Source organism: Tympanuchus pallidicinctus, unplaced genomic scaffold (assembly GCF_026119805.1).
Source record: "Tympanuchus pallidicinctus isolate F22 unplaced genomic scaffold, pur_lepc_1.0 scaffold8, whole genome shotgun sequence".
In the NCBI taxonomy this organism is placed as follows: domain Eukaryota; kingdom Metazoa; phylum Chordata; class Aves; order Galliformes; family Phasianidae; genus Tympanuchus; species Tympanuchus pallidicinctus.
Genome location: NW_026294802.1, coordinates 4,549,453 through 4,572,232, shown reverse-complemented (window position 1 = coordinate 4,572,232; position 22,780 = coordinate 4,549,453). Strand labels below are relative to the sequence as shown.

General features: G+C 43.4%; 1 protein-coding gene across 6 annotated transcripts in view; it reads left to right on the top strand.

Annotated features, from left to right (window-relative positions):
• IQSEC3 (IQ motif and Sec7 domain ArfGEF 3) overlaps nucleotides 1–22,780 on the top strand; it is a 102,454-nt gene that overhangs the window by 49,513 nt on the left and 30,161 nt on the right. For 5 of the 6 annotated variants that reach the window (XM_052667504.1, XM_052667508.1, XM_052667507.1 and 2 more), the window contains exon 3: nucleotides 19,134–20,227. In XM_052667504.1, the coding sequence (XP_052523464.1) occupies nucleotides 19,140–20,227 (1,088 nt within the window). In that variant the 5' untranslated portion in view covers nucleotides 19,134–19,139. Of the gene's footprint in view, nucleotides 1–12,470; nucleotides 12,760–19,133; nucleotides 20,228–22,780 lie in introns of all 6 variants that reach the window. The other variant, XM_052667503.1, reaches the window with a different exon arrangement.

Sequence of the window (22,780 nt, the reverse complement as noted above, 5' to 3'; positions counted from 1 at the left end):
TAATAGAGAACACTCCAGGTCAGGCTTACAGCACCTGCACATGCCAGCGTAAAGCAAGCCTCCATGCCCATGGACTGTTCCTTGTCTGTTCTGAAGACAAGAGACTTTATATGCAAAGCTCTTCTTCATTTGACTTTCATTCCAGCTGAAGATCTCCACAGCACTGTTTTGGAAAATACACAGGAGGAGTTTGAGCAACATTTCTGCTTTGTTAGCACATCCGGTTTGTGCTTCTTTTCTCATTTCTTTTCCTTATTGAGGTCACAGGCATGAAGAGAGGATTTTTTTCTGCTTCTTAACAGCTCATCTACTTCTTATTCTTTCCTCCCTGTAGACTTAATAATCCTCCGTTCAAGATATTACAATTGGAGTTTGTGGAGATGCTGCAGGCAGGGCTGGGTCAGCAAAGTTCACATAAATATTCCCCAGGATCAGTTGCCTGAATTTTGATTTCAGTCTAACACAGACACGTGGGTCAGAAGTAATATCTAGACCCAGACTAGAACTCTCTCTAAGCTTTTAGGGGTGTTTTATACAAGCATGACCAGCAGCATTAATTGCTTTGCAGAAACTTAGTTCCAGAACCACAAAGGTAGTTAGTGCATGTATATTTAGGAAAAGTATGAACATACAATTATGAGCAAGAAATGTTTCAGAGAACATCCCTAACATTATAGTTACCAACAAGCTTGGGAATCTCTTGCAGGAAAATATAGTTGGCAATTCTGCTACATGGCCTAGGAGGAATGGCTCTTTCTGAAATTCACAAGAGGTGAGTTTCAGATGCAGTGCCTTGGTTCTGTGAAGGAGATCTACCAGGACTGAACATTTTCACACTATCTTCCACACAGGCATTTCTCTGCTTCTTGTCTCAAACCACTGATGCAACCCCTTTCAGGCAAATATGGAGAACACAAAGGTGAGGAGGTACAGTGAGGACTAGGGGGGCTCTTCAAAAAAATCTCTTACAGCAGTTGGAGTGTTCCTATCACATTGGTTGCTTTGTCTGACCTCTGTCAACACCTTTCTTAAACCAGATGGCAGGAGAAAGAGGTCAAATGAAATCAGTCTGAAATATCATCTTTAGAAACTGCAAAAACAATTTTCAGACACTTTTACTGAGGGCTGAGGCTGTGTCCAGCCACTGAGTGGCCACGTGTCCTTCCAATCCTTTCTTCATCCCTGTTGCTTCTGTTGCCTCCATGGATCCTGCCGTAGACTTGCAATCAAGCACTCTTCTCCCACATAGGACAGGAGTTCCCATTTTCTGGGCCACAAAGAATGGTAATGTCAGTAAATAGAGTTGAACATAGCCAAACCTCACAATAGCTATTTAGAATAATTTATTGCCTTAATTCTAGTTGATGAACTCATGACTTGCAGATAAACATCATCTTCCCCCCTCCCTGTATTGCAAAGAATTCTCTGTCCATAACATGACAACTTCTCAGTACCAGTGGAATGCAACATTAACAGCTTCTCTATCCTGTGCTTTTGGTTTGATGACACCACAGAGCTGCTTGAGAAGAGGCAATAACTGCTTTGGAAATAGTCCTGCGTCTAGCGCTGAAAAATGGTCACAGACGGTTGATAAAGTAATAGCAGATGGACTGCATTGGAGCTAACGCCATTCATTGTAATCCCCTACTGGTATCAACTGACCTGATCTGCATCAGTCAAGATCCTACCCCACTCCTAAAATTACAGATCTTCTGTGCACTGAGGTGTGTTCTGTTGAACTCAGCAGGTGGTTTCTGTAGACCCTCTGTCCATGCATTTCTTCATGGCTCACAAGGCAGAGAATTTGGCAAAGGGATGGAAAAAAAGAGCCACTGAAAAAAGAAAGGAAGACAGATTCAGCCCAAGAAAGAAAGTAGAGCTACTGAAAGGAAAAACAATGGTATACATGCTACACAGAGAAAGAGAATGACAGAAAAGAAGGTAGCAGAAAAAGCAGGAAGATAAAAAATAAGATAAATGAAAGAAGAAACAAAAAGGAACAAGAACATAGGAACAGGAGATAAATCAGAAATATTCCTGTTCATGCCAACATTCTTTGGCAGTGACAGCAATGAGGATCTGGCCGTTTATCACAGTTTCTTGCAGTGTGGTGTCAATCCAAAGGCCTGGGTTTTTTTTTGTTGTTTTTTTTTGTTTTTATTCTGCAATACTTACTCACTCCTGTGCAGGTTGATCTTCTGATCAGCTCTATGGGCAAGTTCTATGTTTTCCTGTTGGAAACACATGCCCATGCTTCCATGTTCTTTCTTCTGCCTGGCAAGCTTTCAGATTCTTAAGGAAGAACTGAGAAGTCTGAGATGCTGAAGAGGAACACATTGTACCACTGCTAAAGCCTCTTTCTTTGGGTTCTGTAGATAGCTAGATAGCTGAAGGAGAAGGAGTAAAAAAAAGATGGCAGATTTTTTGGGACTGTCATCCTGCCTGTTCAGAAGACTGCAGAAGTGCTGAGGTCCACCTCTTTCTTCTGTGAGAAAAGATCATACTGTAAAAAATCATCAAGACATAAACAGGAATTCAGACCAAGTGACCTTTGGGTGCCAAAATCCCCCCATCTCCATTTTGAGCTTGTGGATGTAGAAGCTGAATTGGATCTAAAACGTGAAATGCAGTGCTATTGAATGATGCTAGTGAGGTCAAAAGAGCAGAGGATGGGATAAAAGTGGCAAGTAGCAGAACTGTGGGTAGAGAGGAACTTGCTGATTCTCACCCATAGATATTCTAGTAATGAAAATGCTTAGCCCATTTCCTAAAGCCTTCCACACAACTCTTTTCATTGCTCTGCAGGTAACCTGCCATTGTACTGGCTAAATGCAAAGTTAGTGCAGATGGGAAAATGAGGAGAGAGACAGAGAGGAGATCCCTTCCAAGTTAAGCCATTCTATGATTCTATTACTCATGTTTAGAGGAAAGTTCCTAAGATGGGGGGGTAATGAGGATGACAACATTAGAGTGTAAGACAGCAAGATTTTGCCCTTTCTTAGGAACTGCCAATACAAATTTAAGACAAAGTAGAAGTGCTATTTAATACTGGCTTAATTTTATAGATTTAAGTCCCACTTTGTGTGAAACTACAACCTTATCTCCCAAGTATTTGAAGACATCACTAAGATGACATATGGGTTATTTAGTCCATACCAGTGGTCGTGGTCTTCAGAGCTGTCACTGAGATGAGGTGTAAATTAAAGGCCATTTTGCATGACTGTAAATTAGACTGTAAACTCTAGACTGAGGAACTTAATTCTGGACACACAGATTGGAAGTGTGCTCTAGCAATTTCTAATGCTCCTTTCTCAGTAATTTAGTTCTCTCCATATATATTTTGTGTCATCATACTAAGGGAACTCCATGTGCCTAGTGACAAGAACTATGTGTAAGCTTCTTATATCACAACCTGGTATGTTGCAGCTTTCACGTAAACAGGTTGTGCTGATGTTATTATTGCCTGTCTGTCTGGGTAGACTGCCATCTCTCTTATCTCAGTTTTTGGGAAAAGAGGGAAGATGGGAGTAGGTTTCTTTATGTACACATTTCTGAACATTTACTCTTCTGCACATCTCTTCGAGTGTGACTGCAGAATATAACAGATGCCTGTATTTTGTCACAATACACTAATGTGAGGGTGGTAGATCAAGATGCAAAAAAATGGATGGTGCAGAGTTGAACTGTGAAAACTACTGCTGTGCTATTATAGCACATCTGGATCTAATAAGATTGTTATGAGCTATCTTAAAAATATATTGTATATATTTTAAATATATGTATATATTTTTAAAGGTAGATCCTCCATTGACTTATGAAGGGTCTGAGTTCATTGATGCAATGGAATTCAATACCAGCCACAGTTCTGCTCAACAACACAATAGCACTGGATGTGGCAAGACAAAGTCCTGTTTTTCTTAGTCATCTTGTCCAAAAAGATTCATGTCTGAGTATTAAGTATAGGGATGGGAAACATTTTCATTCCTCAAAAGGAGGAAAACCTGAAGTGGCCCTGAACTTGTATGACCAAATGAGCAAGTTGGGCTAAGATACTGTTTTCCAAATAAGAGTGCAAAAAGATAGGAAGGGGAATAAGGCCTCAAGAAAGAGAAGTTGCATGGAGTGGATCAGGATGTGAAGGGAGCGGTGAGAAAGCAGGTTAGAATACGGAAAAGTGGAGTTTTGGGCCTACTGCACAAGGCTGTGGTGGTAGCCACTGGATGGGAGAAGGGAGGGAGGAATGCTAACCATGCTTTTTCTATCTTGGTCTTCAGCCATAGGCCAACCCAAAACCCTAGATCTGAACTTACTGGGGGAGTTAACACACTGGATCAAATCTGCTTTCTTAAAGCCAATGAATGGTGTTTTGATTGTATTTAGGATGGTGATCTGAGTCTGTTACTCTCTATGTTGAGGAAGTCTGGGCTTCCTCCTCTTTGGTCTCACACAAACAACAGCCTTCTATTGCAGCAGTGACCACAAGAGAAAAAAATAGCTGATGTATTTGAGAACACTTGCAAAACGTGCCTGAGTTACACAAAGGTCTTCTTGTGAAGTAGCTTCCTCACTGCCTTCAACAATCAATGTCTCCATTCCCTTAGAAGAGAACCCAGAGATTCATTCCAACCCACTATCTGCAACAACAGGTGGAAAAACAAGACCACAGAAGCCCTTGCCCAGGTCTATAAATCCCAAGAATTGTGTCCCTGACCCAGATCTCAGGTAGCTGAAATAGGAGAGCAATGGGCTGAGGGGATATGCAAGGTTGCCTCCCTTGTAGAGGCTCTGCTGTCTCCCAGCCCTGAATTCATCTCGTTTTAGCAGTAAAATTCTATCTTCTGCATGATTGCACCGGCAGGCTTTTGTCAGCGAATTCAGTGATGTTTAAACCTGCCTTAGGGATGAGGAGCCAAGAGATCTGAGTCGAAGTGGCAGAAAGACTGCTGCTGAGAAGCCAAGTTTCTCTTTCCCGGGGTGCTGAGCGGGCAGTTACACTAATGCAGGATGCCATCTGTTTTTTCCTCCTCTAAAAGGTCGTGTTTACTAAACATTGCAGAGGAAAGAGAGGTCTAAGGTTAAAGTAAAAGTAATTAAACCATGCAGGACAGGGGGCTCCTGTGCTTCACTGTCCACTTGTGCTTTTCACACCTCAGTGATAAGCACAAGCGCCCTGTTTGAGGCAGAGACAAGTAACCCCTCTGCAGTGGCAGGCTGTAGTTCCTCCTCCCAGTCCAACCTGCAGAGACAGCTCTGCAACCATGGCCCAGGGTCTAGAGGGCAGCTGAGAAAAAGGGACTGTGCTTTGCTGGCTGAGTATTCTGGCGGCTGGTGAAATAGGAGGCATGTCTGGGAAGGGAGTAGAAGTGGACCAAGTGTCATTTTGAGGTGTCAGTCAGACAGGCAAAGGAGCTAGAAGCAAAAATTGAGTGAAAAGCATGGCCAGTCTTGCACCATACACTTCTCATTCAGTTGTTAGCAACCTTTGCTGTTCGAAGTCATCCTCTGCAGGAACCTGTCTGCCTCCATGAAAAAAACAGAGATGCCAGACTTCAAGTTGCTGAAATTAGCTATTGAGATCCTGGCCCTCAGACAGGCAGCCAACTCAGATGGATACCTGCAAAACCATGTTTGCACAACAGGAAATGCATCAGAAAAGTTTAGCTGCTACAGTACTGCAGCAACAGACAAAACAGCATAATAATGTGAGACTTACACAGTACATAGGTATCATTTTTAATTACCGAATCTGAAATGGAAGCTCTGATTTTGGCACATTGGACCTTGTGGGATTTGGAGATATTTTTTAGTATTATTACATTTTCCATCTGCTTAATATACATCTCACTAAAACCACTTTAAACAGTGTTAAAAATACTTTGTCTTTTTCAACCTGTGCAAAAGAATGTTGCATTTAATTCACTTCCAGTATATCAACTGTAAGGTACTGTAAAATCCCTTTTACAGGTGTGTGTGCCAGACTTTTTATTAAAGAAGTAATATATTCTGGGATGGGTAATGAGCTTGGTTAATCATTATTAATTCCTCTCGGGCAAGACTAGTGTGAGAAGATGGCTCGTTGCCACTGCTTTGCAAGGTGTTACGTGAATGTAGACAAAATCGGAATCTTGTTCCTATTTTGGCCTCTGCTGGGGGAGACTGAGAAAGCTGCAGCTCGGCTGGCAGTGGATGATTTGCCAAGATCAAGTTCCAAGTTCCCTGCCTCTCTGGCAGGAGACACTTCTGCCTTCCATCATTTTCAGCATGCTCCCTAAGAGCATTGCCTCCAAGTCACCCTAAAACCTGAACTTAAAAGCAAATCAGAAGCAATTCTTCTGCACTCAGGCACCCAGCATGTCAGAAATCTCTGAACCTTGAAAAGATCCTGTAATATATTATCAAGCCTGTCTCAGACATTTTTCATTGAATTCTGATCAACCCATTCACCATATGTTACGGGTATCCTCAGGGAACACTGAAATGAAATAAACTGAAAAGGCACTTTGGACCCCGCTAACTCAGCAGTTGATTTTTTATTTTATTTTTTTTTTTTCTCCTGAGCAGGGAGAGGAAAGAGGACAGGGAAGACACTGGTATGTCTTAAGACAAAGTGAGGAAATATTCTTGCTGACTTGAGGTCTGGACTCTACTTTCTTGGCATTTGCTAGTGACCTCTTTTTCTAATTCTCCATATGGTACTATCTAAGGGTTTTTATTCTGACATCTCCGAAAGTTTGAAGTCTCTTATAGCTCTCAGGTCATGATAATACTAATGACTTGCAGCACTTTAGAGCAGCATATATGCAATAACCAACTGATCATTGTTAAAATCTCTGTGGCACAGACTCATAAATTTTTGCAGTCCTTTGCAAGTAGTCTATGTAGTCTTTGCCTCAGTTAAAGGGTACAATCCTGTGCAACAACCTTGGCTACCATGATGAAGGTGTTTGGTAAGTGATATATATGAAACCAAAATGTGGTCTTCTCCCAGAGAGACACAGAGAGGTGAGATCAGCCTCTGTAGTACTTTCCTAAAACCTCACAGCCATAACTTCCTCCTATCCAATTAACTGGATGTTTGTTCATCACTGCTGTACCTGCTAACAGGGCACCTGAGTATCCATTTCTTGGGTGAGTGGTTTCGTATGTCTCTATGCAAGTTCAGGAGAGATGCTGCTATTTTTGTTATTCTGTTATTGCTTTTATGTATCTGCAATGTTTCTTCTTCTTGTAGGACAGCAGGAGCAAAGAGATGCCTTTTGTGCCTTCACCACAGGGGAGCTGTGTAGCTGTGGAGCGGTTAGGGAAAAAGTTCAGATTTGGTTTCTTACAGGTGTAACCTTGCTGTCCTTGAGAAGAGTAGTTCTCCTGGCTCCACAGTCACGTTCAGTCACTCAGCTAGCCTGTAAATACCTTTCTGAGAGCTCTGAAAATTACTGTGAACTGATTCTTGTACTTGTCAGCAAGGGCAATGGAATGGAACGTTTGAATGATCCAGCTTCTGTGTTCCTGCTTGCGGGCCTAGCTTAAAATTGTCTTGAAACATATGGGGACAACAGGTTGCATATTCTTTCTAAAGTACGGGAATGTTTAAATTTGACTGACAGGACCCAGTGAATGACCATAATTCAGCTCCCAATCTATGTGCAGATCCTTACCAAGCTGGAAATGTTTCTCACAGCAAGGAGATGGTGAGGAGAATGCAAGGAAGTGTATCTTTGTGCTTTCCCAATCTCTGAGAACTGAAAAGCAGACATATCTCTCCCAGGACAGAGAACAATACAAAGCTCTATACAGACATGGGGAGCTGATACAACTAGAAATGGGCTGGTGGACCCCACTGGCTTAATAGTCTGTTATCATCGATTCAGGCTGGTGTCACTGATTTTACATCTAGTATCTTTCTACATTCTTCCCACAGTGTATTTCTTGTGGAAAACCTTCCTTAGAAGTTTTTTTAGAAGTTTGTACGTAGAAGTTAAATCCCAGAAATCTCATTTACATGCTCTAGACATTGATGAAAATATTGAGCTGTCAGTTGAAGACAGTTGAACTGTCTCAGAGCTTTTTCACCATCCTGCTTTCTTGAAACAAACACTAAGAATCAGCCCAGAACCCCGATACCCTTGTCTTGACATACGCCTTATGCTAGACTAGCTACTGCATTTCATTTAAGACCTGAATTGGATTGTCCGTAGTCGCCATCTTTGTCAACAAACTGGTTTCTAATTGCAGCAGCACTAGACAAGTCTGCAGTGCAAAAGGAGGGAAGATTTCTTGTCAGTGAAATCTATTTGCAATAATAACTAAGCTAGTTGGTATGGGTCAGAAAAGTCGTACAGGAACATCTAGAAAGAACAGAACAGCTGTTTTTTTCGTCTTCCACTTTCATGTGATTGCAAGTGATTTACAGTAATATAAGCACTTCAGATCAAACAATCCAAAGGCATTACAACCTTGCCTACCTGACTGCACTGTGAGCAGAAAATTGTTTCATCTATCATAAAAGAGTAATTGCAAAAAATGTGAAAGACAACAGTATGTGATACTTTAAAACACCAAGAAAAGAATACCAATTACAGTTGAACCTGCAGGAGTGATGGTGGATACAGAACTAAATTAACATAGTTGGAGTTTGGCCAGGGCATTGGGATTCACACCTTAGACTCTGTGGGGAACTTTTAATTTTTACAAGTGGTTAGAAAAGTTTTCTAATCTAAGAAACAATGTGCAATAGCTCTGTTCCTCCCCTTCATCACAGCCAAAGTGTTTGATTTCTCACTGGGCAAGAGATCCTGGTAATTTACGAATAGCACTTTTTTCCAGAGACCTACCATACCGTAGTGTCCTTCTCTACTTTATTTTTCTCTTCTTTTTTTTTTTGTTTTCTTTCTTCTTTTTCTTCTTGTTACTATGATAATAGCCCATGAGCCTTCACTTATTAACAAAACTGCTCTGCCAATGCAAATCAACTGTGTCATGCAGGACAGTGGGAAGATACAAGATCATTTTAGCTTGTATTTCACTGCAGTATTAGTCTGGATCTTTAGCAGTGTGGAAATTTCATCTATTGCTGCTAGGGGACAACAGTGAATACGCATCCCAGGGCATTTCTGCAGAAACAGACTAAAGGTGGGTGTAAACTCGGGAAGAATAAAGGGCAGTAAGAGGATCCATAGGGCTACAGTGCTGGCATTCAGGTGACTAAACAAACTATTGCTTATACGTCACTGATTTTTCTCAGATCAGGATGAAATAGTCTCTTGTCTGAAGGTAATGTAGAATTGTCTGGTATTTTGGTATTTTATATTTTTTCCCCACTAAATAAAAACAGTTGAGCCATTTTTTTTTCCCTCACTAAAAAATATGCAGACACTATTCCCAATTCAGCATGAGTGTTTGCTGTTGCTTTCTGAACAGTGCAACAGACAAACCAGCAGGGGGTTAAAAAGTTTATATTTAGCTCAAAAATATCTAGCTGAAAAATGCCTTTGAGTGCTTCAGTGGAATCTGATTTTGGTTTGACCGAGTTTTGACCCTCAGAAAATTCCACGCATAAGTGTAATACATTCTGTATGAGTGTATTCACTAGAGCATGCACGGAAGAGGAAGACAAGGTTATATGTGTACGTGTGGTTAGTTTATACTCTCATCCTAGCAAAGTGTCTTTAGGGGCTTCAGTTACGTACTGTAAGTGGGAACACTGAGGTTGGTAGTGCTTCTCACGCACTTGTAACTGAATGTGTGCACTTAGTGGTTGCAATCTTAGGGCCCTTCACTGTCATGAAGAGTACCTGGGAAGTCTAACGAGGGTAAAGAGGTCTTCTGATCACGTCTGTCTTTGAAAATGGCCCTGCTTTGAGCAGACAGTGGAGCAGAGACTTCCCAACTTCTCTTCCAGCCCAGATTATTCTGACTCTATAAAGCCTATTGTTTCTTTTTTTCCTTCTGTGTTAGCTATGCACACAGGATATCCAATTTCTATGCATGTTACTCACACTCTAAACTGTGTGCGACAGAAAACCAAGTGGGTAGCATGCACTAAAGGTGACAAAAAGCCTCACAAAGCAATTACACTAGAGGTGACGTACAGTTTCACACAGCAATGGGCCTAAATGCTGCAAAATCTTATGCACACACTTCACATTTTACCATGAGCCATTTTATGGTGGTCAGTTAAGGCACTCAAAAAATATGGTTAAGCAAATCATAGAATCAACCAATGGCCTGGGTTAAGAAGGACCACACTGATCATCCAGTTTCAACCCCCTGCTATGTGCAGGGTTGCCAACCAGCAGACCAGGCTGCCCAGAGCCACATCCAGCCTGGCCTTGAATGCCTCCAGGGATGGGGCATCCACAGCCTCCTCGGGCAACTTGTTCCAGTTTGCCACCACCCTCTGTGTGAAAAACTGCCTCCTAATATCTAAATATGTGAGTGTCTAGAGAATCATCATGTCACTGAGTGTTTGCTGGCATTTATAGTCCATTCATGCTCCCAGATAATTCTTCTAGCTGTTTAGCTCACTGCCTCAGGCTTTGACTTGCCCTAAGGGCAGCGCATTCTGCATTGTGGCCTTGACTCAGCAAAGCAATTTGGGATATATGGCTCACTGAATCAGAGCTTGTGACTCTAGCCGAAATTGCTTTGTAGGACACAGTCCAGTTCCCACTGAAATAGCAGTGAGTTTTTTGTCATGCACTGCAAAGAAAACATGATCAAATCTGTGTTTACCTGGTCATCCCTTTAGCTGAGGATAAAAACAGATCTATGCCACTGGTTAAAACGAGAAAGGGCAGAACAGAGGATTCCAGTGAAAGTGTCACAGTGAAAGCCATAAAGGAAAAGTCTGTTAATCTTTCCTGGAATGTGGAGAGACATAAAACAGAAAGAGTTAAAAACTGGGATTTAGTTTACATGTAGTTCTATGCCTCATTTAAATGAAGGTATTTCCTGATTGATGAATGCAAACTATGTCATTTTAATGTTTTTTTTTAATAAAGTTGGTTGGTTATACAGAATTAATGCAAGACATTGATTTCTTTAAATTTATTTTTAAAATCTGCTGACTACATACATGTGAATGAAAGTAGAAGCTTTCTACCTTTAAACTCTACTTTCTTAGTTCTGAAGTTGTGGCATTGTGCTTGACTCATCATTTAGAGTCCATTCAGAAACTATAGAAATATGTCTAAATTTAATTGTTAAAATGCTATTGGAGATAACAAATTTTATTTCAAAGTACTAGAAAGTATTTAAAAGTCATCCTGTGCTCAGCAGATGGAGAACCCAGGTCTACTTAGAATACCTGAGCTCTTAAGAGTGCTCAGCACTTTTGAAAATGAGTCTAAAATGCTTGGAAGAAGTTTGGGCGCTACAGAAAATCGTATTTGCAACTAATTCCCTGATTTTGTTCTGACATCAAAACCAGTCATAAAATAATTGGATGTCTAGATAACAGCAGAACTGATCATATATGGAGCAATTCCAAGAAAAAGAAATACTGTTTAGAAGTGAATTAAAGAATGTAATGGTGTTTAAATGTGGGAGACGGTACACAACTTTGACTTCAATTGAATTAAATGCACTGGTTCTGTGGCAGTTATTTCCAAACTCAATGCTGCCATCAGCTAAATACTCATCCCTTGGAAAGGAGTGGAGCTGAATCCGGTGTAAACTATGCAGCAGAGCTGAGTCCATGCAGACTGGACTCAGTGGACTCTCTGGGAAATCATAAGTTATTCATCTGGAAAGATGTGGCAGCAAACACTCCCATAGTTCAAGCAGCCCCTCAAAGTCTTGTTTGAAATTGGATGATTTCAGAAAACATTTGGCAAGGGAGGTTAACAGCAGACTTCCTCAGCACTTCAATGGATTAGATGTACGTGAATCCCACCCTGTTCAATGCAACACGTCAACTCCCTTAGAGTTCACAGTTGTCGAGCCCTGGTTTCATACAATCACTGCTGTGGCTGACAAGAGAAAAGTGTTTTGCTTTCTCTTCAAGCCCTCAGTGGCACAGCACTGTCCTGTGGGTCAGAAAGAAATGACTTATTTTATGGAAGTCCTGTAGCCTGCTGTGGGTGTGTTGCAGAGTTGCTATAAAGAGTCAGGAACCTCAGGTCTGGCTGGCTGGCTCTGCTGTATCTTTATAGTCTCAGCACTCCATACTCTTACGCTGTTTCTTTGGAAAATCTGCAGCATTCATCTGTCCTTACATCATTTCCCACATGCTCATATAAAAACCAGGGGAAAGTTTGGATCCTTGGGAACCAGGCTCTGAAGCAGGTGAGACTGTGGGATGCTCCATCCCCAGCGACAGCCTTTACAGCCCGTGCTCCCTCAACATTTAAAATGCAGGTCAGTGAAAGAGCACAGCGAACAATAATAAGCATAATCATAAACAATACAAATAATAACAATAATAATAATAAAAACAAATAAAAAAGAGAAACGTTGCGTTTTGTTCACAGTGATGATCCCAGCGGTTCCACAAGCAAGAAAGCCGGGTGTGAAACGGAGGATCCGAAGGAGGCCGGCAGACAGAGTGGCCAGGAAGGCAGGTCCGACACCCAGACGCTAAAAGCCCAGCATGAGGAGCTCCAAGAAGAGCAGGCAGCGGGGTGTTCCCCTCTGGTGCAGAAGGCGAGCCTCCACCACACGGGCTCCCCAGTGAGAGTGCAGCGCAGCAAAGGGACGGCCTCGTGTTCCCATGCAGCTGCCTCCGATTATGAGCTCTCCCTTGACCTAAAGAATAAACAGGTACAGAGGCTTCCTCCTCAGGCTGTGGGAGAAGGGGATGGGGTGGGAGGGGCTGCGTTCACACTGTGGTGTGCCCGTGTTTCTGCAAATACTTCAGCCTTCTGTTTGCTTAGAGCTTTCACCCAGCCTGGCACTTTGGCTGCGTGGGGCTGATGGAGGAAGTAACTTCCCCACCTCTGACTGCAATGGTCTTTCACCCAAGCCTGCTCTACTCTTCATTGCCTGTGTTCTGTGTTCTGAAATGGCACTCAGGTGCTACTGTAGGTTTAGAGATGGATTTTAGGCAGCCGAGGAGTGAGGCATCCAGAGACACTGCCTGCACAAAAGCACAGAGTCCCTGTAGGCTTCCCTGGAAATGATTGTCACAAAAAGCCTCCCTTGTGGGAGAGGTCTCCAAGAGCCATCCTGCCTTCTTGGATCAACCTGGACAGGCCCCATGTGCATTTTCACGTTAGTCTCTTCACAGAATGAGCTCACAGGGTCGGTGAGGTTTATTCAGGAGGTGTCCTGCACAGTGTCTACCACTGTGTTAGCATATTGTTGCCATCGTTGCCTTCAGCATGCTGAAGAGGCAGGCAGGTTTACTAGACTGAGACAGTGATTCAGTTCTGGAAGTTTCAAGCCTTTCCTCCTGTGCCTGAGACTACAGACTTGCTCCAGAGCACAGTCTACCCGTCTTTATTTGCGTTTCCCAATGGGGCTCTCAAACAGCGGTAGTGGGACAGGGGCTAATAGCAGCTGGCCGCTTCACTCAAAGGCAATGAGATGGAATGTGCCCTCACCACCCTGTGTCTCTGCAGTTTACAGCCCAGGAGAGCTGCTGTGCAAAGCGAAAACCTAAGGAATCGTTTCTGACTTTTCCCTGGATTGGCAGCTCAACCGGAGGCTGTCTAATATACAGACCCTGCAGGATGTGAGATGGACAGGACAAACAGGGGCTAGTGATACTGTCCATATTGCATTCAATGGGAGAGTTCAGTGGGAGCTATGTTATTGCAGATGAAGGGTCTCAGCTAATGAGGTTCCCATAGAAGAAATAGCTGTTTCTGGTACATCTCTCTGCCACTTCCCTCAAGGCATTTCTGCTGTCCCAAACAGGCATTTCAGATCAATGGCCCACTAAATTCCTGAGCAGAAAAGAAGCCTTTTTCTTTTTCTTTCTCAAATACTGAATGTCCAGAATTCTCGCTTCACACCAGGAAAAGAAACAAGACACTAATTAACTGGCTTTACAAAATGATGTGACATATCCTCAGGGTGGGCCAGATTTTGGCTGCTATATATGGGCTTAGCCTCCTGTATGTCCTAGAGTTGTTCTGCTTTTGTTCTGGGGAGTGTCTGTCCTGTGTTATTTTAGCTTTAAGCTCATTTTGTCCCATCACTGTTGTTGCAGCAGAGGCCAGACCTGCCCTGGATGCATGTGAGACAGAGAAACATGTTAGCTGCTTGTTCATTAAATTCTGGTGCCTTGCAGTACTGACCTTGCAGGAACCTTGCCTGTCTCATAGGTAGAACCATTTTTCTCACAGCAGAGGGGGATTAAAATATGTGTGCTTCTCCAGGCCTGATGGATGTCTTCAGTGAACTACTTCTTGCTCTGGAAGGGGAGATTTCCATGGAGAGGAATCTTACACTCTGACACTCTGTAGTAAATAGTTTTGTAAGTTTCCCATCAACCTACTTGTTCAGTTATTCTCTTGAATGGGAACGAAGAGAACATTACCTGTCACATCACTTTTCCAGTAGTTCCCTAGTGATAGCACAAATTTTCTTAGTGTAAGTTCTGCTAATATGTATCACAAACAAGTGGAAGAATGTATTTTTAGACTCACAGTGCAGTTGAACTCACATTTTGCTTTGGAGAGGGGACTGAGTGCTGCTGAAGAAGGAGGGCAGCATAAAGCTTCCTCTGTATGGCTTGGAAGTACAGATCATCTACCAGTCATTGCCCCTCAGCATTAAGCTAGAGGGTTGGTAAGTTGCCCTAAGTTTATGCTCTGCAGGACAGTAGGGAAAATGAAGATCACAGAGAGCTTTCTGTGCACAAGTTCTGGCAGATGTCTCATGTAAGAAGGAAAACATCCCATTAACACATGGCCTTTGTAGCAATGTCATTTTATTGTGAGAGTTTGGTGGGAGGAAGAGGTGTTAAGAAGGGATGATAGAGAACGTATATGTTCTGTATTACTGTTGTTATTCACAATGCATACTTTTACTCGAGCTACTCAGATTCTGTCACTAAGACTGATTCTCTTCTTGCTAACATGGTGGCATGTAGCCATTCTCAGTGGCTACCTGGTTAACAAACTAGTGACAACTGAGAGCATCCTGGCAGACTTCTGCTTTTACGTCTCTGGAAAACAAGAGCATGGGGTACATACCTCAACTCTTCTGCCATATCCAGTCCTGACATTTCAGCTTGCCTTAGGCTGACCTTTTTAAAGCTCCCTTCATGTGCAATCTCTCATGGCCATGGATATTTCCCAGCCATTTGTAATTCAGCCACAAGGCCTAAATTGCTCAAACTGAGTTTTCATATCGAGGTCCAGAAATGTATTAAGCTAATTATACTTTGAAATCCCCCTTACCCTTCTCTTGCTTTTCCCTTCTTTGGCTCTGGCTGTCAGATAATTCCCCAGAGAAGAATATCTTTAAGTAGGCAATTACTTGTGATTCATAGGGTTTATTAGGAGTGAGAGGTGGCCAATCATGGCTGGCCTCTCAAATGGGCAGGGAAGGTTCCTTCAGCAAGCCAGACATACATCTCCATTACCTGTGACTGCTGGGGTGTGCTAATGGATGCCCTTTCTTCCTTTTTGAGAGGAAGAAAACAGACCAAGAGCTGTGTGAAATCCTTAATTCCTCTGGAATGTCAGTTTGCTTGCCCTGGTAGCAAATTTGAATGTCTCAGACATCAGTAAACCATAAATGGTTGGGCTGCATCAAAGGGAGAGAGACTAAGACCCACTCCAGTGGGGAGGGCAGGGCACTGCTTTATGCTGGTTCTGGCTTTGCCTGCCATCTCAAATATCCTTTAGACATGCTTAGTCATCTCATGTCTCTGGGCCCTTGTTATGCCAGCTGCAGAACACTGTAAGATAGATGCCCCTTGCTGGTAAGGACTGTATGACCACTTGAACCTGCCCTTGAGCTCCTAGTACAACTGGAGAGCAGACTATGTTGGGACTCCTCTCACTGTACATGTTGTTCTGCTCTGTCATGCCTTAGTCCTTTGAGAGGGCTGAGATAATGGACTGCAAAAATCTTATGATTGTTTTGTCAAGGTACTGACAGTTTGCATCATTCCTTCGGATTTTTAGTAGGATCTCTCTCCTTAATAGTTATTAAAGTCTGCCTTTTTGGGAACTGTCCTTGCATGACAGAAATTGGCCTTTTACTTCAGATCAGCTGTGACATCTTGTCCTAGCCTCTAATAAGATCAGAGCATATGAATTTCACATTTTCAGAATGGCTGTCACCTCCCTGGAAACCTCAGGTAATTAAAGGCTCTTGCTTCTGCTTTATTTTGTATCTTACTATTATTCTGTTCCTCAGATAGCTGTGTCTGTCTCTCCCATTTGTTCCCCTTTCCCTCTCAACACAATTAGCTATACGTTTTGATTAACCAGATGGTTATGTGAAGTGCTCATGGTCAGCTCTCAGCAGTAACTGTCTGGATTGGGTGTGTGCAGGTTACGGGTTTGATTTGCATTTATCTACATGAGGCTTCCTCCTGGAGACAAAGAACCAAGCTTTGAAGAGATGTGGCAGGAGTGCTGAGTTGATGGTGGGATTTAAGATGGTCACTTAGGAAATAAAGTCAGAGAACATAGCAAAACCCTTCTACTGACTACCAAGAATATCTTCTTGTCCCTATATTCCTCTTTCTTTCTTGTCACATTAAATGAACTCCTATCCAAAAAATTACTGATACATCTTGTAGTAAACGAACCTGAATCCATGATCTTTGTGTAGTTGATTTTTAGCACCAGTTCTATAGATCTGTTCTGGAAGGGCAGGCAGGCAAATAATAGGCCAACATTTTTTAAATTAGGGATAAGCAGAGCTCTCAGCCAGCTGCCCCTACTGACCCTATTGCTAAGTAAATTGTTAGAATTTGCTAGTGCTGAGCTTTGATACTTGCTTTGGGCAGTTGTGAATTCAGTAGCAAGACAAACAAAAAACAAGCTCAAGGCAGAGGAGCCCTTCTTCATTTTCATGGAGGAGAACATGAAAGGATATTATCTCTCTGCTCTCTCCAAGAAATGGCAGCCTTTCATCTATTGCAGCAGAGTACCTAGACTTATTGCTGCCTGGAGTGATGGGGTGGCAATGGGAGGGCAAGGCCTTCAATTCATACTCCAGCAGCCAGGATACCAGTGCAGGAGCAGAATGATTGGACTTACACTATTTGTCTCTTCCTGTCATCTCCCAAAATCTTATAATCATCCCCTGCAACCAGAGGAGTTAATATTGGAAAGATGCCTAGAGTGATTTGCACTTCTCACAGCTATCATTCCAGACCTTCACTTGTATCCAGTTCACTCTCTGATGGTTTTATCCACAACTTACATAGTGTTTTAAAAAAATGGTAAAGAAGGAATCAGTTTACATGACATGTCTCTGGGAGCTAGGGCTCATGTCTCACTCTGTCTGTGCACTTAACCTTAGGTTTTCTGGCAGCTCATTCCTTCACCCTGTGAATAATGAGCCAGCGAGGCATACCTTGAGGGGCAGCAGTGTGTATCTGGGTGTAAGGATACCACATGAATTATGTAGCCAATCCTCTGTTAATTCAAGTCTGAATTTACCAGAGCTCCCAGCCCAGCACTTAACCTTTGGTGGGCTTTTCCACATGTGCACATGTATGTATATACTACAGTTTACACCTGTGTTCTGCACTATGAAGTGTAGACGATGTAGAGTTCAGTTATCATTCAGACAAGACCTCAGTGAAAGTAATTTGAGTTCATCCTTTTTTCTCCAGTTCCATCATTCACCATCATCTTCACACTGTCCCACTTGTCAGCTCTCAGTTACTCCCTGGAACCAACAAAGCAAACATTTTCCTGCAGCGTGTTAGTGAAGCAGCAGAACAAGAGAGAGGGCAATACTAGGAAGTACAGATACAAGACTATGGAGAAGACCATACATACTTGTTTTTTTGAAGCCTGTTGGGATTCCACTTAGCTGCGTGTGTATGTATTCACATGTGTGTGTGTTATTACCAGTTCAGGAAGGAGAAAATCCTGCTGCCACTTCTTCTCAATGTCATGTCTCAATGTCTAACATCAGAATTTCTTGCTTTTCAAACCTTATTCTTCTCTTCTTGAGCTATTTTCATTTTACTTCTGGTTAATGCCTGAAAAACTGAGAGACCAGAAAGGAGACACTTTGGGATTCAGAGAGCTTGCTAAAAGACACAGAGCAAACATCTTCTACTGACTTCTGTGGAAATGGATACATCCTGCTAGTTCCTATGACCAAAACAGCATTTTCTGCATTTAGAAGTCAACTTTTCTTTCTTTATTCTGAATGGTTTCTTCTTGCTTCTGCCAGTATTTCCTAAGGTGAATAAGGATGGGAAGAGTTTGGAAGCACTCTGAACAAAGGGAAAATCCTCGACATTGCTAAATCAATGTTCTTTGTACTGCGTCCAGGCCTGGGGCTCCCAGTGCAAGAAAGATATGGTACTGTTGGAGCAGGTCCAGAGGAAGACCACAGAGATGATCAGAGGACTGGAGCACCTCTCCTACCATGAAAGGCTAATGGAGCTGGACTTGTTCACCCTGGAGAAGAGAAGGCTCTGGGGAGACCTCATTGCAGGCTTCCAGTACTGAAAGGGAGCTTATAAAAAGGAGAGAGACCAAGCTGTGGTGCCCCATCCCTTGAGGCACTCAGGGCCAGGTTGGATGGGGCCCTGGGCAGCCTGATCCTCTGGGTGGCAACCCTGCCTATGGCAGGAGGTTAGAACTAGATGCTCTTTAAGGTACCTTCTAACATTAGCCATTCTGTAATGCTATCAAAGCATTGCAGAGCAAGAAGACACATTTCTGGAATTGTCTGTTTAATCATGCTGTCAGAAATGGAAACGCAAAGGAGGGGTGCCTCCAGGTTCCAGCTTGTATGGTTCCACTGTAGGTGGAGGCATGATACAGATGTAAGGAAGCTCACAATGCTGATGTTTCGACCAGTCGTGCCTAAAGGAAAGCCTTCTGTTGATACTGAGGGCACAGCAATGCAGGAGAAGATTAATTCCATGTTAAAAGTACTTTTGACAGTCATTATAGTCTAATCAGTATAGCAATTGGAGTCACGTAAAGCCATCAGAAGTCAATTAAGCACAAATAACCTCTTATTTGTATGTCTTTCAGATTGAAATGCTAGAGCACAAATACGGAGGTCACCTGGTATCTCGCAGGGCAGCCTGCACCATCCAAACTGCTTTCCGACAATATCAGCTCAGCAAGAACTTTGAGAAGATCCGCAACTCACTGCTGGAGAGCCGCATGCCACGCCGCATCTCTCTGAGGAAAGTCCGGGTCCAGAACTCCGAGAGCTTCTCTGCTGAGAAAGCCCTAGTGGAGGGGTACAACTTTGTGGGCATCCCGTTGGTGAGGTCCCCATCTTTGCCAGCCACGATCAGTGGAGCACTGACTGAGCTGGAGGACTCCTTCACGGAACAAGTTCAGTCCCTGGCCAAGTCTATTGATGATGCTCTGAGCACCTGGAGCTTGAAGACTATGTGCTCACTGCAGGACGGGGGCTCATACCAGATAAGAGAGACCTTCAGTGCCAGTTCAATGCAACCAAACCAAGACTTAGAAGCTGAGCTGCAGGACAAGGAGAAGGAGGAAGGGCTTCTGCCAGATACCCTACCTAAGAGCAGCAGCACTCTTATGATGGCTTTTCGAGATGTCACGGTCCAGATTGACAACAAGAATATCTCTGTCTCATCGTCTACCTCGGTGTCCATGGCAAACTGCCTGAGCAGCAATGCCCAGGCTGGGCTCTCTCAAGCCTCCAAGTCTGAGGAAAGCCCGGGAGAAGGGGAGGGAGAAGACAGTGAACCGCAGGCTGCCCCAGAGTGCTTACCTGAGACAGAAGCTCTCCAGAACAGCCACACTTTCACTGAAGTGAACATTAGCACTAATGGCATGGGGGACAGCAATGAGGAGCCTGTGCAGATGGCAGTGCAGAAGCTCCAGTTTGATGCTAACAATGAGACGGGGCAAAGCAAAGGCTCTGAATCTGAGAACGCAGACAACTCAGAACAGCTGAGCAGCAGCAGCACCTCCACTTCAGCAAAGTCAGCCTCTGAGGTGTCCTCCAAAGAAGCACTGCAAGCCATGATCCTCAGCCTCCCACGGTACCATTGTGAGAACCCAGCTAGCTGCAAGTCCCCCACGCTTTCCACAGACACCATGAGGAAACGCCTCTACCGCATTGGGCTGAATCTCTTTAATATGTAAGTGACTCTTCATCTTTCGTGTTTCCTAGACTGCTTAATGCCTCGCAAGAATAGGTGAAGACAAACTCTTGGTCTAGATCTGTCTCTAGGAAAGTTCTTCATATTCAAGGGCGTGACCCTCTCAGTATCAGATTTAGACCATGGGTTGTCTGCCCAATGGCTTTTTCCCTAAATTTTCCCAAGTGCTGTTCTGATCTGCCCAGTAGAGGAACAATGCCGTCCTGAATTCTAAACCTTAAATTCCAATTTCAGTCCATTTGAGATCGTGCCACATTCTGTTGAAAAGGCAGAAGCATATCTGAGGACGTAAAAACAGTCTCAAATACTTCACTTGGAGCATTTCCAAGGAGAAGGAGAGAGAAAAGTAGAGCTGAGCCTGGCTAACCCGGTATGAGTGCTCTGGCTTTTGTTTTCCTTCTGTTTCTTTGGGTAGATTGTTTTCATCTTAATAGAACAGGTTTAGTCATCTTAGTTTCTCATACATCTGAGTCTGATATCCTATGAAAAGGCTTTAGATGTGAAAGTAAAGCAGAGTGGCTCAGAAAGTACAGTCAGAAGGGGTGAGCTCAAGGGGTCATATGCAGTCTATTTTAGATTGGCAGAAAGCAGCTGAGCTCTTATAAGAAGCTTTAGATTTGCTTGTTGTCTTTCGATGAGACATTTCTCATCAAAACAACCCATGAGAAATAGTGGGATTTTATCTCATGCTGTCTTGGTTTCCATTTGAATCCCCAGATGAAGGTGCTGGGAACATAATGCACTCATACAAGCAGAATGTTTTGCCATGCATTAGTGTGGGCCTTTTGGTCTTAGCAAGGACTGAAGTTTATGTAGTTACGGGCAGAAGTTTTGCACAGACAGGGATTAAATATGTGTAGTACAGAGACTGTAGACCCCAGAAGGCAGGAATGTGGTTGAAAGATTGTTAGTGCTGGCTCCAGAGCACATCCAGAATTGAAATTCTATAAGAGCAGACAGACTTGGGACTCATAGAGAACCAAGGAGGATATTGAGGAGGGCATTTTACTAACTCTGTTCAGTAAATTGTGAACAGGTGGGTTCACATGTATATATCAAAGTCAGGCTCTGGCAGCACGCATTTGCCCAATGGATGCGAGCAGGCTGGAATAAGAGAAGGTAGGCACCAGGAACAGATGGGAGCTGATTATGACATAGTTCCAGCTCCACAGAGATGCTGTGGTACTTGTGTTGGGATTGGTGTGTTTCTGGAGGAGGACATGGGGTTCACATCTCTGCAAACCAAGTGTTTCAGTATTTTCAGTCATGTTTGGCAGGAGTTCCTATACCCAGTGTGTTTTCCTTTGGTTCATGCAGAGTTGACACAAGTACTGATGCGATCATAAAGCAGGAGTGAAAGTGTTTTTTCCCAGCCTGTCTGCCTCCCCCAGTCTGCCTGGCACACATTCATACATCAGATTAACAACACTAGGTCTTCTGGGGCAGCATTGCCATTCTTCATGTAGTGACCTGAGTTTCCTGCATCTTGCAGGTCTCTGTGGGATCGAAAACTGAGTGCTTTGAAATCATGGTGCTTTGAAACACAACTTCCTGTAACACAACTTCCCTGCTGCCTTGAAACTAATTGCTGAAACAATGTGCCAGTAATCTGTGAGGCTCAATTTTCTAGACAAAACATTGGAGGGTAGGGAGAAAGGGAACAGACTTAGCTCTGGCAAGCAAAGCTTTTTTTTTTTTAATTCTATGAGCAGGAACTAAGGGACGTATAGCCTCTCTTGTAACATTGTAATGTACCACAACCCAAGGGGTGACAAGGGGGTTTTATAGGCATTCAGCATAGTGCAATTGTTTGATTGTTAGTCCCTGCCAAGGAGATGGTTTGCCATCACAGAGTGTGTGATACGGTCACCAACCCATAGTGCGTGGAGCTGAGACCATGAGTATGTGCATGCACATATTTTTGCTGGCTGCTCTGCTGGACCAAAAGCTGACAGCCTCCAATTGCTAGCACCATCTGCCATAGTCTGTCTGGCCTTACACTGCTTTTCTGTAAGCAGTGCTCTGGCTTGGAGCAGGCCCCTGGGAACAGTCCGATCCTGCGCTGTTGTGGCACTTTCTCCTTCCGCCCCTCCACAGTGAGGGGGTGGAATCCCTGGAACGGAGAGTGCTTCATTATGCAGCACTTCTGTAATAACTGAGTGTGTGTGGGCAGCTGGCTGTGTGGGCAGAGGGAAAGCCAGCAGGACGTGAGGAATCCCACAGCATTTGCTGGCCGTGCTTAACACCCTTGAAATATTGAGGAAAAATAGCAAGGACTGAGCTCAGGAGAGAAAGAAATGGAGCTGCTTGCTGCACATCTGGTAAAAGTCATATGCTGCAGTATATGGGATACACATACAGGTGTTCAGTGGCAGAGATGCTGCTCACTACCAGGATTTTGTGGGGAACAACTTGAATCCAGCGAAAAGCTGATGTAAGGCTGCTGTTGGTTAATGGTCACATTTATACTTGAGCTTTAGTCTATGCAGTGAAGGAGAGCTGTCAGAGCTGGACTGTTTTATTCTACATCCT